This window comes from Dasypus novemcinctus, chromosome 7, assembly GCF_030445035.2.
Source record: "Dasypus novemcinctus isolate mDasNov1 chromosome 7, mDasNov1.1.hap2, whole genome shotgun sequence".
Classification (NCBI taxonomy): domain Eukaryota; kingdom Metazoa; phylum Chordata; class Mammalia; order Cingulata; family Dasypodidae; genus Dasypus; species Dasypus novemcinctus.
In genome coordinates, this window is record NC_080679.1 from 75,181,040 (window position 1) to 75,200,377 (window position 19,338).

General features: G+C 36.9%; 1 protein-coding gene across 3 annotated transcripts in view; it reads right to left on the bottom strand.

Moving 5' to 3' along the window:
- The window catches only part of MAP3K20 (mitogen-activated protein kinase kinase kinase 20), a 213,110-nt gene that overhangs the window by 177,946 nt on the left and 15,826 nt on the right, over nucleotides 1-19,338 (bottom strand). The window contains exons 1-2 of one of the 3 annotated variants that reach the window (XM_004476782.5): nucleotides 18,912-19,023; nucleotides 18,548-18,740 (exon numbers count right to left, since the gene is read on the bottom strand). In XM_004476782.5, coding sequence (XP_004476839.1) covers nucleotides 18,548-18,706 — 159 coding nt within the window. In that variant the 5' untranslated portion in view covers nucleotides 18,707-18,740; nucleotides 18,912-19,023. Of the gene's footprint in view, nucleotides 1-18,547; nucleotides 18,741-18,911; nucleotides 19,024-19,338 lie in introns of those variants that run through there. The other 2 variants (XM_004476783.5, XM_071216293.1) reach the window with 2 other exon arrangements.

A 19,338-nucleotide genomic window follows, 5' to 3' on the forward strand; every position in this document is an offset into this window, starting at 1 on the left:
TTGCCAAGACCTTGACAGTCTTTAAGTCTACTGACTAGACATTTTGTAAAATGTTCACCAGTCTGGATTTGTCTGATGTTTTCCTCATGAGTAGACTGGGTTATGGTTTTTGATGAAGTGCTTTTCTTTTAATATCATATATTATACTTGCTATCAATATCACTTATCACTAGTGATATTAACCATGATCATTTCTATAACCCATAATCTTTCCATTCTGTAATCTTCAGAAGTGAGTCACTAAGCTCAGTCCACACTCAAGGTACAGAAGGGTCTTCATATTTTAAAATATTTTAACATACCATTTAATTAACTTTTTAAATATATTTTTATTTATTTTAAAAAGATACTTAGAATACATAAAATGTCACATAAAAAAATATAAGGGACCAAAAACCAGCAAGATGGTGGCAGAGTAAGGAGCTCCTAGAATCAACTCCTGCTACAGAGCAGTTAGTAAACACCCAGAGCTCTCTGGAGCTAGCTGAAGCACCTGTTTGGGGGCTTCAGGAGGCCAGAAGGGCATCCTGAAAATCCCTGAAGGAGTGGAAGGAGAAGGCTGCCCATCTACAGAGAAGATTCATAAGTAGAGCGCTCCACGCCATGGAGGCCAATGCTCATCCTCCACTGGAGGCACAATCTGTCTCAGGAGCTGACCCACGGCTGGAATTGAAAGCTCCACTGTCCAAAAATGGGGGAGAAAGAAATGGCTGGGCACCAACTTCAGCTACTGATGAGTAAATTCAGCAGGCTAAAGTATAATCCTGAGAATAGCTGAAGTTTGAGCCTGTTCAAGTCAAAAAGAGGTCAGTAGCTGCCATCTTAACTCACACCTGGCACAAGAGGAACCGGGGCGGACTGAAAATCCCAGTGCTGATGGGGACCGGCTTCTTTCCATTCAGATCATACTGCAGCTATACCCTAGGCCCCAGCATCACCATTGCAGGGAGGAGGCTGCAGGGACCTGTGCCAGCCTCTCCAGAAAATTGCTGGCCAAGCCACAGAGGCCAGTGTTTATCCTACTCTGGCGGCACAAGCTGCCCCAGGGGCTGTTCTGTGGCTGGAATTGGAAGCTCCATTTCCCAAAAACAGGGGAGGAGGAGACGGGTGGCTGCCGATTTCAGCTACTGATTGGTAGACTTGGATGGCTAGGGAATAACCCTATGAACAGCTGGGGTGTAAATATGTCCAAGTTGTAAAGAGGCTGGTGGCCACAATTTTGACTCTGCCCCCAGCCTGAGGGGAAGCCGGGCTAACCGAAAATAACCAAGATGGTAGGAACCAGTTTCTTTCACCCAGATCAGCCTGCAGCCCCTAGCCTAGGCTTCAGCCCCACCTCTGGCAGGGAGGAGGCTGGTGAGCCCTGCACCAGTGTATCCAGGTAACTGTGGGTTCCTTTGGCTGGCACAGACTGAATAATCAGAAGTCTACCGGGACAACTGTAGTCATCTTGGACCCACACTGCATAGATTGCTGCCCACACCCCAGGCAGGGGAGAAAGAGGTGTGAAACTTCTTTAATCTCTCTGGGCAACTACAGTCTAGGCCTGCACAACTTGGATTATACCACACAGCTGTGACTCTGTCCCTACCTCTGGAAAGGAGAAAGTTGGGAGAAGCTTCATCGATCCCTAGACAATGAGGGCAGCTAGAGCCTCCACAGCTTTAGCACCAGTTACACCCTTGGCTCCTACTACACAACCAACAAGGGGGAAAGGGCAGGAAGCCCTAAACTAAAGAAAAAAACTGCACCGAGAATAAATACTCTAGTAATTCAGATGTCAAGACAACAACAAAAAATTACAATCCACACCAAGACACAGGAAGCTATGGCCCAGCTAAAGAAACAAGATAAACCTCCAGATGACATAAAGAAGTTGAGACAGCTAATCATAGATGTTCAAACAAATCTCCTTAAAAATTCAATGAATGGCTAAAGAGATTAAGGATTTTAAGACACTGGATGAGCACAAAGAAGAATTTGAAAACATACACAGAAAAACAGCAGATCTTATAGAAATGAAAGGTACAAAATATTAAATTTTAAAAACACTGGAATCATATAATAGCAGATTTGAGGAGGCAGAAGAAAAGATTGGTAACCTTGAACAAATGGCCTTTGAAAGTGAACATACAAAAGTACAGCTGAAGAAAAGAATGGAAAAAATTTAACAAGTTCTCAGGGAACTAAATGACAGCAAAAGGCATTCAAACATTCATGTTATGGGTGTCCCAGAAGGAGAAGAGAAGGGAAAAGGGGCAGAAGGAATATTTGAAGATATAATGGTAGAAAATTTCACAAACCTATTGTAGGACATAGATATCCATGTCCAAGAAGCACAACCTACTCCCATCTGAAAAAATCTGAATAGACCAACTCCAAGACACATACTAATCAGAATGTCAAATGCCAAAGACAGAGAGAGATTTCTAAGAACAATAAGGGAAAAGCAATGCATAAAATATAAAGGATACCCAATAAGATTAAGTGCTGATTTATCACCAGAAACTATGGAGGCAAGAAGACAGTGGTCTGATATATTTAAGATACTACAAGAGAAAAACTTCCAGCCAAGAATTTTATGTCCAGCAAGCCTGTCTTTCAAAAATGAGGGTGAGATTAGAATATTCACAGATAAACAGAAACTGAGAGAATTTCTAAGCAAAAGATCAGATTTTCAGGAAATACTAAAGGATGTGCTAGAGCCTGAAAAGAAAAGGCAGGAGAGAGAAGCCTGGAAGAGAGTCTAGAAATGAAGATTATATCAATAAAAGTAACTAAAAGTATCAAAAGAGTGGTGAAAATAAAATATGACAGATAAAACTCAAATAGTCAGGAATAAACTTAACCAACAATGTAAAGCACTTGTATTCAGAAAACTGCAATCCAATGTTAAAAGAAATCAAAAAAGGCCTAAAGAACATTCCATGCTCATGGATTGGAAGACTAAATATCATTAAGATATTAATTCTACTCAAATTGATATACAGATTCAATGCAACCCTGATAAAAATTCCACCAGCATTTAAGAAAAAACTGGAAACAAGATTATCAAGTTTATTTGGAAGAGTATGGGGTCCTGAATAGCTAGAAATATCATAAAAAGGAAAGGCGAACCCTCATCTCCGGACTTTAAATATTACCTAGCTATAGTGGTAAAAACAGCATGGTACTGGCATAAACACAGACACATAAACCAATGGAAACAAACTGATGTTCAGAAACAGACCCTCACATGTATGGTCAAGTGATTTCTGACTAGCTTGTCAAACCACACAGCTTGGGCAGAACAGTCAATTCAGCAAAATGGTGCTGAAAGAATTGGGTATCCATAGCTGAAAGAAGGAAAGAGGACCCCTATTTCACACCTTACCCAAAAATTAACTCAAAATGGATCAAAAACCTAAAGACAAAAAGCAAGAACCATAAAACTTCTAGAAGAAATTTTAGGAAAATATCTTCAAGACCTGGTGGTAGGTGGTGGATTCTTAAAGGAGATAAGAGAAGGACTGAGATTGGGCTACTGATGTTTAATGTATGTAGAAGTTTTAATTAGCTTTACTGTAAAAGTGTGGAAATGTACAGAATGGATGGTAACAAATTGTCAGTATCAGCTAGTTTATAAATGGGGATGTGGCTGAAAATGGTAGTCTAGGTATGTAAATGCCAACAGATAGAATGTTAGAGAATAATCTAGGAAATGAAAAGTACAATAAACCAAGAGGTCAATGACAACTGTGGTTGATGGTATAGATACAAGAGTGTCCTTTGTGAGCTAGAGCAAATGTACATCACTACTGTAGGGTGTTGAGAACACATGGGAAAAATACAATTGGAGTGACTGATGGACTGTGGTTAGCGGTAATAATATACTATTCCTGCATCTATGACAAAGATGTACTGCATTGATAATGGGGCAGCATGGAAAATGTGAGCCAAATGTATACTATGGACATGGTAACAATCAGATGATATTATCTTATCTGTAACAAATGTTCCATCACAATGATAGAGGGGTGTTGTTTGGGAATTCTGCACATGTGCATGATTGTTTTATAAGTTTACTACGTCTGTCATAAAAACTATATTTAAAAAATAACAACAGGGTGGGTTGGGGGAAAAACACACCTAATGTAAGATAAGGACTATAATTAGTAGTAAGATTTTGACAATATTCTTTCACAATTTGTAACAAGAGTCTCATGGCAATGCAAGGTGTTGGTGGAGGGTTGATGTATGGGACCCCTGTATGATGTTATGCACGTGTGCTTTGTAAATTCACAACTTTTACTATACACTTAATTGTTTACGTATGTTCATATATAAATGGTATAAAGATAATAATAATAGGGAGGGTTGGGGGGAAAATACTTTGGTTAGTCGTAATATTTTGACAATGCTCTTTCATCATTAGTTAAAAAGGTTTAACAACAATGTAAGGTGCTGGTGGTAGGGTGAGTTATGAGAGTCCTGTATGATGTTATATATGTGTTTTGTAAGTTCACAACTATTACTATACACCTATTGTTTATGTATGTTTGTGTGTGGGTGATATAGTTCAATAAGCTAATTAAAAAATATATATAAGGGATTCTCATATTAATTCATTTTTTATTCCCCACATTTGAAGGTAAGCTCTGAAAGGACATGGATTTTTGTCTATTTTATTTACTGCTGTGACTCCAGCATCTACAATAGTACCTGGCATGTAAGAGATACTCAGTATTTGTTGAACAACTGCACTGCAGCAAAGGTTTTCTCATGATCTGCTCAGGTAACAGTGCCCTGTAGAGCCAATTAGTCACCTCCCCACTAGAAAAGTATGTGCTCAGGAGAAAAATCAGAGGGTTACCTTTCTCAGTGGTATCTGCAGTTTTATCAGGGGAAGTTATTTCAAAGAATAAAGTTATAAGACTAACATTTGAGGCATTAGCAGTAGGATTATAGACAATATATGTAAACTGCTTAGAACTGTGGCTGACAAATACAGGAGCCCAAGAAATGTTTCTTTTCCTCCATTTCCTCACCCCAGATTCAGAGAGGAGATTTTGGATAAATACAGACCTCCCCAGGAACCTCAAAATATATGTATTCTATATGCTAGCAATCTTAAATTGTTTTTAAATGAGGTAGATTGTAAATTTTTAACATTCCACAACCTCGAATCCATTTAATACTAATTTCTTGATCTTTTCTTAAAACCTGTTCTTGGTCTGGCCAGTACTTAAAGTCTGTTTATCTAAAATCAGGATTTTCCCATACAAATGCATTGGCCTGACAGAGGTGTCCTGACTTAGCCACACTGCTCAGGTTTCTTTGAGCATAATGTTTTTCCCATGGAAGAATGTAGGTTACTTTAGGGACACAGGACTTACTCTGTGGTTAGGAAATTATACTGAGATTTTTTGGGGGAAACAGTCTTCCATTTTCATTTTAAAGATCCTTTCAGCAATAAATGCCAACTAAATTACATATCATATTTTAAAATGATTGAAATAAAAGCAGGTATATTTCTTATGATAGACCCTGTAACTATAGTTCCAGTAACAAAAGCAATTAAGTTTTCCACTAAAGGAAGCATAGCTTGCATATTTTAAAAAGTTTAACTGACTTTGTACATTAATTGCTTAATATAATCTCTCTTCAAAAGCAAAGCACCAGGGGAGTGGATGCAGCTTAAGCATTTAAGTGCCACCTCCCACATGGGAGGTCCCAGGTTGAGTTCCCAGTGCCTCCTGAAAAAAACAAAAACAAACAACAAGCAATACAAACGAAAAAACCAACTCAGGAAAGCTGATGTGGCTCAGTGGTTGAGCACCAGTTCCCCACATATGAGTCCCAGGTCCCAGTCCTCAGTACCTAAAAAAATAAAATAACACCATATAGTCCCCTCCTTTTATACAGCCTGCAAAAACATTCACCAGACATTTTCATCCTTATATGTCTACTCTAATGTAGTTAATTTTACCTAGCAATATTTTCCAGAAGAACAGTACAAGGGGTTATATTTTCAAGCCATTAAAATTGTGCCAGTCTCATTTCATTTACGGCACCTTAATTTTTCCTAGGTCATGATTCTGTGAACATCTAGTATTAGCAGAACTAAGAAAAAGCACCTTGGATTTTTTTATTGGAAACTTTTAAAAACAACCTAGTTAAGAACCATGGCCAGGAAAATCCTTTCTAAGTGCTATCACACAGAACCTTTCATCAAAGACAAACTAAATAGTTAAGAACTCAAAAAATCAGCCAACATAGAGTAGGAAAGGATATGAAGTAGACTAGGAATGGCAAACTGTATTCTTTGCTGTAGATTCAACAACAGCAAATCCTTTCTATAAATCTACCCAAAAAGAGAGAAGTTTAAGATGTTATCATTATGCTTATTATTTCATCATTTATGCACTATGCATGTATTGATTGCTTACTGTGCAGAGCCCAGAAAATACAAAGATATTTCTGGGCTTCAAGAAGTTGACATATGGAAGAGGTTATGATTTGTTTGGTGTGGTCTCAGAGGCAGGGACTATGCGCAAACTGAACAGCCCATATTTCATGTGTCACCACTGGCAATGTACAAACAGAAACTGGATGTCCCAATGGGTAGCAAGAATCAAGAATCAATGAAACAACTGATAAGATGGCCTCTATAATTGCATAGCTTAGTGCCAGTACTTCCTCTCTTCACTAGAGAGAAAAGAAGTTATTCTAGACACCTTTTTAATATTAAAGTGAGATGATTCTATTTTTTTTGAAGACTGACAACCAACTGTACCTATTTGGAAACTATCTAAAATATTCATGGACAGCTCTTCCTTTCCACCAGTTTTGCAATTTTTAAATTGCCCTCTCTGTATTAGTCTTTGAGCTTCTCAGAAATTCAATTCATTCTACATACAATTTTATTTCCAGCAGCAAGTCCTAGTGTGTATAACAACAGTTAGTCAGGATATAATATTTTTCTAGAATACACTAATCAGTTTGAGTTCAGCACAATAATTAAAGCATGTGTGAAAAACAAATATTTTCTAACTGAAATGTTTATTGCTCAATAATACTTTAATGAAAAGCTGAAAGAACAATCGCAATAAGGTTCATGATATAGCAAACTGAAGATAACATCTGCATATAAGTAAATACATAACCTAACAAAGGCTTGAAAGGATTTAAAATTTTTTAAAGATTTAAGTAGCTAAAGTAAGAAGGATGGGGGCTTTCACTTCCAAATAAAACACTTTTATGGCCACATCAATGATGTAAAAAATACTATATAGTGATGTTTGTCCTAATATAACTGCATTTAGCATAGCATGACAAGAACAATATAACTATATAACTATGTAATTTGTAAACTTCTCTTGGTCCCACCGGAAGCATCTCCTGTGGCTTCTCCTAGTTGATCTCCCCCACAAGGTCTGTGTTATCTTCACACGTATCAGTAAAACATGTTTATTTATTTAATTTCCATACTTTTTAGCATGCATTCAATTTTCAGTATCTCTTATAGCAGGTTCACTTAAGAGTATCTTAAATTACAAGCTCCCAGTAACAGAAATGTCATGTAGAAAAGGGTTGACAAACGGATGGGTTTAATATATACTTTTAAATGATGACTTACATTAATTACCAAATAAAGTGATTCATTATTTTAAATTGCTTATTCTCTAATCAAAGTGATATTTATATATGTAGCACAAAATCAATGCATGACACAGCGCAACATTTAAAATTCTTTAGATGGAAACAGCATGCCTGTCTGAAAGGTACAAAATCAAAGGCATTTATAAAAATCAATTATCAGGTACTCTAAAATGATGGTAATGACTAAGAATTTTGTACTGTGTAGCTGAATGCAAGCTGCAACCAGTGATACAGCAAAGACAAATGTGTTTCTACCCTCCTCACAGCTCAGAGCAGAGTCAATGAAGAAAATGTAGGTAAATCAATACAACGTAGCTTTCTTAAAATTAACTAAAATGAGAGGAAGTCTCAAGGAAGAAAGAGTTTAATGTGAATTGTGAGCAGTACGCAGTGCTGGGAGCTGGGAGACAGGCAAGAACGACCCACCAGAAGGGTATTGTTTAAACTGGCCAAATTGCTTCACCTCACCAAGCATTCATTTCTGATCTGCCGAATGGAGATTATAACCTTGAAGAGTAACTGTAAAGAAGGGGCAGTAGAGGACAGTCTTAACCCAGTGTTTGGCTCACAGTGGGCGGTTCCTTGGGACAGGGGTGATGACCATGGTGGTGACTGCATCCGCACCAAGGCGATGGCAGTCCTTGCCCTCAAGGGGCCACAAAGGGATGTCAAATCCACAGCACAAGGGCTTGCTCTTCCACATGCACAGTGAGCCTCCCCAAGGCTTTCTCCTACTGACCGTGTCTCTGACTCTGTCTTAAGATAAGGCTCCAGGCACCAACTAATCAACATTTCCTAAAACCAGGACATTTATCTGCTATTGTGACTTTGGAGTATGGCTGTGAAGATAACGACTGATAGTTAACAGTCTTCCTCTATGTCAGGCATTCTTCTAGATACTGAACGTATTATTTCACTTAATCCTCTTAACACTCTATGATGTAAGTAGCCCCACATTTCAGTTGAGGAGAAATGGCATATTCACATGAAAAATTAAGTGTCAAAAGCTTATAGAAATACTAGAGTCACAGGCAGTTTTAATCATATGAAAAATTAGTGGTATGGATGTGATATGGTATAGTCAGAAGAGAAAGAGAAAATTACGCTTGTAGGACCTCAGAATGCTTCTTAGAGAAGAACTTAAATCTAAAGAATGAGTGGCATCTGAAGAGGCAAAAAAACAAAACAGGCATTAAAGGTGAAGGAAAGAATGTGAACAAAGTTATAGAAAAATGGGAAAGTAGGGCAGAAGAACAGTTAAACAGGAGTGGCAACTGCCAGTGAGAAAATGGAGCACAAGCTGGAAAGTCAAATTAGAACCAGAATGGGGAGAGTCTTGAATCTGAAGGCTACTTGCCTGAGGTCTCAGGTGTACTTGCAATTCCTAAATCAACTATTAGTTCACTATGCTCAATGGTAGTACAGCAGGGCTGTGCAACAGTAATTGCTTGCACAGTGTGAACCTAAGTGTCAAGGAAGCCTCTAAGAAAAAAAATGCCCCCTCCTACCACCACCACCAAGGTACATAATATCCCAAACTTAAGTTATCATACAGAAGGGCTGCATTTGGCAAAAGACTGACTAGGTATTACCTAAAGGGTACCCTTTAAAGGGTAATACCTAGTCTCAAACACTAGCAGGCATCAGAATCGACTGGACACCTGTTAAAAGCAGATTGCTGGGCTCCTTCTTCAAGGGTTTCTAATTCAGAATGTATAGGATGCAGTCCAGGAATGTGCACTTCTAATGAGCTCCTGGGTGATGCTGATATTGATAGTTCAGGGGTTATATTTCAAAAACCACTGAATCATTAGCATGAACTCCAGGGTGGGTAAATTCTGACTGGGGAGAGAAAAACTGCACAGGTTGTCTTGAATAAAAACATGAAGGGGGAAGCAGCTGTGGTTTAACCAGTTGGGCTCCTGTCTACCATATGGGAGGCCCTGGGTTCCGTCCCGGGGCTTCCTTGTGAAGGCAGGCTCGTCCACTCGCTGCGGAGAGCCACCCGGCCCGCAAGCACCACGGATAGCCAACTCGGCAAGGTGACGCAATAGCAAGAACGAAAAACACAGACAGCAAGCAAGCCGCAAGAGGAGTAGGGTAATAAAAATAAATAAATACAGACACAGAAGAACACATAGCAAATGGACACAGAGAGGAGACAGCACACAAAAAAGCCATGGGGGGGGGGTATAAAAAAAAATTTTTTTTAAACCAACTCATGAAGGGACTCCTGAATGAAGAGACTAGGTACCTGGAAAGGCTATTTCAAACACGTTAGGGACTGAGGGTGGACATTTGAAAGTACCAACGTAAAATATTAGCTCTTGTATAGTCAAGTCAGTCCTCTCTATGCTTGAAAATACCAAGTAGCCATCCCTGAGCACCATTTTTGACAGACACTATGCCACAACTCAATGGCAGTTGTCAAGTATCCAAGTTATTTAATTTCTAGTATTTGTCCCATCAATATATTTAAATACTGGGAAGATTTACAAAGAAAGTAAATGTGGTATTATTCTTCCTGATTATGTTCAGGGAAATGGAGAACATATTAAAACAGCATTCCTATAATTAAAGTAAATGCAAAGAATTTGTTAATAAAAAGCCTTTCAGCTACAGAATTACAAAGAAAACTGGGGTCTCCCGTGAGCTAATAAAGTGACAAAAGCATTAATCTTGCCTTTTATTAAGTACCAAATACTGTTGATAAACTATGTATAATAAAAGCTTTTATTTTTAGCTCTTTCTGAGTTGCATGTCAATTTCAAGATTTTATTTTCTATTTTACACTATTTTTCCTTTTATATAAAAAGTTACTTAATAGTTCCTATTAGTTTTGATATTTTAATCTTCTCTATCTATAAACATTTACAATGGGAACAGTTTTAAAACTTGAACTTATCTGGATTCTGACATTTCTCTGATAGCCCAGTTTGATGGGAATTTTCTTTTTTTAATAAAGGAAGTGGTACCTTGCAAAGGTAAGGTAAATGAAATACCACTTGGGATTTCTGCTCCAACTATTTTAAGGAAATAAGGAATCATGTTTCTTTCATTATCTCATACTTAAACCTGGTTTCCTAAAAGTAGCTGAATACCAAAAGATTTCAAGGCTTTCAGGATTTTTTCTCTCAGGCAGAAAAAAATACCATGTACAGACATAACTGGCTTAATATACCTACCATCAAATATATTGCAAGAGTAAAGTTAAGTTGATGTGATCAACCCTTTAAAAAAATTTACATTGTGAAGTTGATGAACTATTTGTTGAGTGGGGACTATTGGAAACTTGGTCAATAGTTATAGAACCTTGCAATCACAATGCCTGCTTGCTCAAATTTCTATGTTCAGTTTAATTCCAGTTCATCTGGAATTTACCAAGAAGACACAATAGTCCCTTCTTTTTCTTATCTTTGGCATATAACTTTAAGATCACATTTTTTCCCATACATTTTTTTTTCAAAACTAGCAAATATACTGCAAATCAATCTGAACATAACAAACAAACTAAATTATCACTGAGGTCTTATAGCATTGCTATGGAAAAGCAGTAAAAGTCAATATTAATCATTTTAGAGGCACATATTGAGATGGGAAAATTAGTGATTTGTGATAAACTAAAGAGTTTTCTAAATCTCAATTCACTTGAACATCCTTGGAAAGTAAAGTCAGAGCTATATTTTTTCATTGCATTTTTTTCTGATTATAAAAGTAAATATATGGATCATGTGGTCTTCACATTTTTTGAAACCTAGTGATTTCTGCACTTCACTCTACATAAATTTTACCTGAAAACAAAACTATAAACATGTACTTAACTCTAATAATAATACACATGCTAAAATATTTATGCATTTCAAAGTAAGTTCAACTTACTTTGAAATGCATCAAAAGGGAATGATGGATGGTTAGAGGGACAGCTATATATATGATAAAGCAAATATATATGTTGATAGATCTTAGGTGGTAGGTATACACATATTCACTATAATATTCTTTAAATTTTTCTTTGTTTGAAGATTTCCATAATATAGTATTGAAAAAAACAAAAAGAAATGAGATCATCTCAGAGAAGTGTGGAAAGCAAAGGAAAATATAAGAAAAATAAAAATGCTATACAATCACCAAGTATACACTTAGGACCATGTTATATACAATGTTTTGTAGCTTATTTTCATCACTTAGCAATATATTATGAGCATTTTCCTAGCTCTTTAAAGATTTTTTCCAAATGGGAGAAATTCCATTGCAAAGATATAAAAAAATTTTAAACAATAATTTACTATAGGACACAGATTGTTTACAATTCTTCACCATTATAAATCTAAGGTGAACATCCTATCACATCAATCTTTTTGAACATTGATTTTCTCTGTAGGAAAAAGTTCTAGAAGTAAAATTCTAGCTCATTAAAAAAAAAAGAAATAAAAATTTCTAGCTCAAGAAAATATACATTTTAAGGTTTCTGATACATTCTGCCAAACTCTTCTCCAAAAAGGTTTATCAATTTATATTTCTATTAGCATATCACAGATCCTAAATTTCCAGATGTATAATTTTAATTTCAAATTAAATGCCTCCATAAATGAAATATATCTGTGAACAACATTTCTGCTAAAAGTACAAAGGCTCTTTTTGAAATTTCTACAATTAGCAATCCTGGTACCCAAATCTTGATTTCTAAATACCGTACCTCAATATCAGATATTTTGAATCAGGGTTTTTGAAGAAATGGTTGATTTCAGGAATGAGACATGAACTAAATAAGCCCTAGAATATCTTTTTGTGTCAGAGAATAAGGAAATGCTTAAAGGATGATGGAAGCCAGCTTGAAAGGGTACCTACTTGTTAATCAAGGACAATTTAAGCATGAAAATGAATATAGTAGTAATGAATACCATCTTGAATTTTAAAAAGAATCCATAAATCTACAATGAAATGATAAATGAATAAATGGACTGATAAATAAATATAATAAACAAAGGAAGAAAGCAAAACTCCATGCTAGAATTTTTTGCTTCCTGCATAGTTAAGTGTCATAACAATATTTGATTCAAACAGGAATCATCAAAGCATGTTTAAAATACTGGGTCAAAATTTGTTAGGGGAAAATATTTACATAGTTTCACAGAATCTACAAATAGCTTAATTATTAATTGCAAAGGTAAAATAGGTATTTTTACTATGGAGAAATGGATGGACCCCTCTAAACCACGTATATAAAACTGACATCACCAATAATGTCAGGGACGAACTGACAACATACAATGCCCACTACAACATGCCAAAGACACATGACCTATGCAGCCTTCCTGCCAAACCTACATAAACTTAAACTAGGTATGGCAGGCAGGGAGCAATATGAAGGACATTCTACAAAACAACTGTCCTACACTCTCTTCAAAAATGACAGTCTTAAAAGTAAAGAAACTATTCCAGATTAAAGCAGAGTAAAGGGATGTGTCACTAAATGCAATATGTAATCCTGGACTGGACCCTGGGCTGAAAAAAAAAGTGCCATAAACAGACATTCTTGGGAAAACTGGCAAAACTGATAACTACTGCAGATCACTGGGGTGCCCAGCTTTGAAGGCGGCCTTTGTTTCAAACTGCCCTGGATAAAAACAGCTAAGATAAAGATCCTTCCTTAAAACTACATAAAACAGCTAGAGAGTTGCATTTACTGGACAAGTGCCAAATCAAGAAAATGTACTTCAAAGAGACATAGAAGTAGTTCCTGGCACCCTTGCTGGCCCCTCCCTTAAGCCTTCCCCGAGCAGGATGGAGTCAGAAGGTGTTCACTTCGTGGGTCCCTGGCCTTCTTCCAGCTGGGGAAGACTGACCTGGGAGACACTATGAAGCACACTCCTCCTGCCCTACACTCTGAATTTGCCCTCCAGGCAAAAGCAGTTTAAGACCCTGGAAGTCATGAAAGAAACAAGAGTCCTGCTGCCTGGGCAAATGTTTACCTGCTTTAAATCCTGTGATGGAGTATCAGGGAGAAGCAGAGGAGGTCTGTTTCCTGGGGAGTAGAGTGGCATTCAAATTCCTCTGAACAGGGGAACTCGAATGCCACTAGCAAACAGAAGCCCAGGGCAAGACATAGGCCCAGAAAAGACAGGGAGGAACTTGCATTTTACATTCACCTTGGGCTGACCATCTTGATGGGAAGGTGGAATGCTGAGGGAGACCACCAGCCAAAGGTGAAAGATGTTTTTGCATTGGTTTGATTGGTTTTGTTAGTTCCTGGCACTCAAGAAAATCTCTGCCATATCCCTAGCTAGAGACAAACTCAAGAAACAAACAGTTCAGGGACTAAATTCCAGGGTTAAAATTTTTCAATTTAAAATGTACAGCGTGGAACAAACGATTACAAGACAAACAGAGAGTAGAAGATGGCCCATCCAAAGGAAGAGGATAAAAATCTAGCAAACATCAATGAAGACGACCAGACTGTGGACATACTGGAAAAAACTTAAAAAAGGATCTTCAATATGATCAAGGAGATGAAGGAAAGCACAGAGAAAGAACTAAAGGAAATCAGGAAACAATGAATGAACAATATGACAATCTCAATAAACAGAAATTTTTAAAAGGAACCGAACAGAACTACTGAAGTTCATGACCACAATAAATGAAATGAAATATTCCCAGGAGGCCTTCAACAGCAGAATTTAAGGTAAGCCTCTGGCTCATGGATTAGAAGACTAAATATTGTTAAGATGTCAATTTTACCCAAAATGATTTATAGATTCAATGCAATCCCAATCAAAAGTCCAATAGCCTACTTTTCAGAAATGGAAAGGCCAATTATCAGATTTATATGGAAGGGTAAGGGGAACTGAATAGCCAAAAACACCTTAACAAAGAACAAAGCTGGAGAACTCACACATCCTGACTTTAAGTCTTATTTCAAAACTACAGTGGTCTAAGCAGCATGGTTCTGGCACAAGGACAGACATAAAGATCAATGTAATTGAACTGAGAGTTTTGAAATAGACTCTTATCTATGGCCAATTGATTTTTGACAAGGCTGCCAACTCCACTCAATTGAAAAGAATGGTATCTTCCACAAATGGTGCTGGGAGAAATGGATATCAATCTGCAAAAGAATGTAGGAGGACCGCTATGTCACATCATATTAAAAAATTAACTCAAAATGGATTAAAGACCTAAATATAAGAACCAGGATAATAAAACTCCTGGAAGAAGATGGAGGGAAGCATCTTCAGGACCTCGTGTTAGGCAACAGTTTCTTAGACTTTATACCCAAAGCACAAGCAAGAAAAGAAAAAATAGGTAAATGGGACCTCATCAAAATTAAAAACTTTTATGGGTAGGAATTTACCATGAAAGTAAAAAGACAATCTACTTAATGGGAGAAAATATCTGGAAACCACATATCCAATAAAGGTTTAAATCCACAATATTTAAAGAAATCCTATAACTCAACAACAAAGACGACCCAATTAAAAAATGGACAAAAGACTTAAATAGACATTTCCCAAAGAGGATATACAAATGGCTGAGAAGCACATAAAAAGATGCCCAACATCATTAGTCATTAGAGTGATGCAAATCAAAACCACAAAGAGATGCCATTTCATACGCACTAGAATGACTTCTACTTTTTTAAGATATAGAAAACTACAAATGTTGGAAAGAAAGTAGAGAAATAGGAACAGTTATTTACACAACTCATGTTGGTGGAAATATAAAATGGTGCTGCAACTGTGGAAGGCAGTTTGGTGGTTCCTCAGAATGTTAAATAGAGAATTAACATATAGCCTGGAAATCTCCCTTCTAGATATATATATACACTCAAAATAACTGAAAGCAAGGACTCAAACAGATACTTGCATTTTGATGTTCATAACATACTTCTTCACAACTGCCAAAAGATAGAAGCAACCCAAATGTCCATGAACCAAAGAAAGGATAAACACAATGTGGTATACACACACAATGGAATATTATCAACTATAAAAAGAAATTGTGTTCTGATATATGGGACAACATGGATGAACCTTTAAGACCTTATACTGAGTGAAATAAGCCAGAAGTGAAAATATGGTATGATCTCACTGGTATGAAATCATTAGAAGAAGCATATTCATAGAACCAAAAACTAGAATATAGGTTACAAGGCATGAGGGTTGGGTTAGGGAATGCGGAGTTAATGCTTACATTGTACAGAGTTTTTACTCGGGATGAAGGAAAAATGTTGGTAATGGATGGTGGTAATAGTAGCACAATATTGTGAATGTAATTAAGAGCACTGAAATATATACTTAAATGTAGTTGAAAGTGAAAATTTTAGGTTGTATATATGTATTATGAGAATTTTTAAAAATCCATGAGACTATAGAACACAGAGTAAACCATGGAAAATAGTCAATAGTGTAATCACTAACAGTAACACTGTTCTTCCATCTATTGCAGCAAACGTTCCACATTAATGCAAGGTGTTAATAATAGGGTGTTATATGGAAACTCTATATTTATGATTTTTCTGTAAACCTAAATTTTGCTAATAAAAAAATTGTAAAATAAGAAAAATTTTAAGTAAAGTTTTAAAGAACTAGTGTTTAAATGACATTTTTCTTTTTTTAAATTAGAATCTTAACATATCCTCACTAAAACATAGCAAAGCATTACACAAGCCCTAACTTAGAGGACTATGAATACATTGATAATAAACAGTCTTCCTCTACCCTCCAACATAAGCAACACTAAAGAGTTTGGAATATATTTTCTCTACCTCCCCCTAAGTTTGCAAAACATAAATCAATGCATTCATGAAGAGTCACAGGAAGTAAGCCATATACATTTTATTTATTATGTTTCATTGCTTCTAAAACTCATTGGCAAAAATTACCAAATGGCATGAGATTGAATCTATAACTTGGAGAAAAAAATTTACAGGGCTTATTACCTTTATCATCATTTAGAAAATAACTAGATAGTAAATCAATACATTCATCATAAAGTGTAATAAGTTACAGAAGAAATGCATATTTCCTTTTCAACTCCTTTGCCAACTCCTAGCCCAAATTTTTCACATCTTACCATAATCTACAGTGTCTCTGTATAATATCATTGACATTCACTGAATATACCAAGTTGCCAAACCTGAAACTGAGCTTCTGTTTTTCCTACTCCTGCAGTTTACTGTAATTAACTCAATTTCTTAACTCTACATACTCAGGTTAAATATCTAAACAAAAGCATGAGTTGGCAGTTCTTCGATTGCTGCTTTCACTCCTGTGATTTCCTATGTCATTTTCATGGCTCTCTCAAAGACGGTACACAGGTTATTATGTATAGGTGGGGCAGAGGTGAATGGGCTGCAATTAATGCATTCCTTCCAAAATCTGTTTCATGTCTCATAAAGTTTTTCCCACATCCAACAATCATATAAGAATATGTTCATTGTACTGAACTTGCATGGCCTAATGCTTAAAAATACTAGCATACTTATATACTTCTTTTAATTTAACTTTGATGACATTTATTTTCTATTTTTATTTAGTTATCTAGAGTTTCAGAGTTAAAAAACAAAAACAAAGAACAGGAGATCTGATCTCCAGCTTTCACTTATCCTTCCTAGGATAGCTTAAAAAATTTCTCAGAGTTCTATTCACCCAATCTATAAAAATGGAGGTTATAATGCTTGTCAATAAAGGACTTAAGAGTTTACTAGATAAAAGAAGCTAGGTTCAGACTAGAGTAAGAAATGTTTTATTACTGGCTACTATTAAAAAAAATTATTTGACAAAGAAATAGGGGGCAAAGGGTTCAAACATTTTCTACATAGTATCCTTCTGTTTTAGCTTGAAAACCTCTTATATTTTAATGCGTTCCAAAACCTACAGATAGCCAAAGGGAGGGCTATCTTAGTCTTTCTTGACCTGGCTTCAGCCATTGGAAACACACACTGGTGAGCATTATGTACTGCTGGGAGGAACTGGTATAAAATGCGACCATTTGGGTTTTCTTCTCTAATCAATTCCTCGGGTTCACTGGCAGCAGTTAATGAAAATTATGAAATCAGGGAGATAAAATGATATGTATGTAAAAGTTCACTATAAAAAGATATGGGAAAGAAGAGTAATTAGCCAAAACAGGACATAAATAAAAATGACCAGAACAAGCTCCAGAGAGTAACTATTAAAAGTTATCAACGCCACTGAGCCCCTGCAGGGCAGCTCTGCAATTTTTTTTATTCTAGCAGTAACAAACTGAATGTGGGAACTGTGTTGTGTCACATCCCTGAAAAAGATGACCAGTGTAAAAGTTTTGAGCTGGTCTAGGAACAGCAAAATCCTAGGCTTTGAAAGCCAAGACCCCTTTCTGAATTTACAAGTAGTGCAGATCTGTCTGGTACCAGTTGATTCTTTAATAAACAAAGCCCATCACCACTGGCCTCAAGTAGAGGTGAAATCCCAGAAGCTGGTATTACTTATTTCAGTAGAAAAATAGTGCTTTTTAGCTTCTAAAAAGACAATTTCTGACCACTACCAGTTCAAGAGGAGAAAGGGAGAGTATGAAAACTTTACACATTACTCTTTACTGACCCCTCTTGGCTGACCTAGGAAAAGAAAAGCCTGAAGCCTGTGAAGGTTTGAAATCTCGCCTCTGCCTTTATGAGCACTCAGAGAACATTCGGTCTTTCACACCATGGAAAGAAATCCTCTCCGTTCAGATGACCCCTAATAGAACTCAACGCTGCAATAATTTCTATTTATGGGGCTCCAAGAATGGAAGTTGGGAAAGGGCTTCGTGGATCAGCTCCAAAGGCCTCGCGCGGTCCCTTTCCAGCCCTGTGACCCTCTGACTCTAGGTTGCAAAAGCTTACGTAAGAGCTATCACGACTGTTTCTGATGACAGGGAAAGACCTTACCTCTTTCTCAATTTTGAGTAGCTTCTTTACAGCCACCTCCTTGTCCTGTGATATCCATTTGGCTCGATAAACACTCCCAAAACTTCCTCCACCGCAGTTTTCAAAAAACTGCAAGTCATCAAATTTAATTTGCACAAAGGAAGCTCCGAGAGACGACATCTCATAATGACAAAGTATTATACTTCCACAAAATCTGCAGAGATAGGAAAAGAAAGAAAAATTTAATTACAACTATCATATTAGAAAGAATCCTTTGAATCCTACTTTAAAAATGTATGAGTCCTGTGAAACTTCCAGAAAGAACCTTGCTGACTTACGAAGAAGAAAAGCAGGACTATAAACAAATCAAAATGCAAACACTCACCCTGGCAGCCCATGCAAAATTCAACAGCAACTTGTCCAGACTTTGAAACGCAGCTGTCTACGGAGAAATGGCTAAGATTTCCCCCCTGACAAAACCTGTAAGGGCACTTCCTGCACATCCCGAGGAGCTCTGCGAAAAGGCTACTGTGTCACCAGGTCTCCTATCATGAAGCCCTGACAAACGGGAAGCATGCTTTCAACAGTATGCTTGCATAGCTCCTCTGGCATCTGAGGCATGTCATCATCTCTCCATGTTGTACTCACTTCACACAAAATATACATAACCCAAGCAGCTGAGCATCCTGGCACAAGGATGGCCAAAATACTACAAATTGAACACACATTCAGTATTTAGATTCCAAAAGCAAGCTTTCAGCTTAAGGATGATAGAAAAGCTGGTCAAGTGATTTCCAGAACTGACTTCAGGA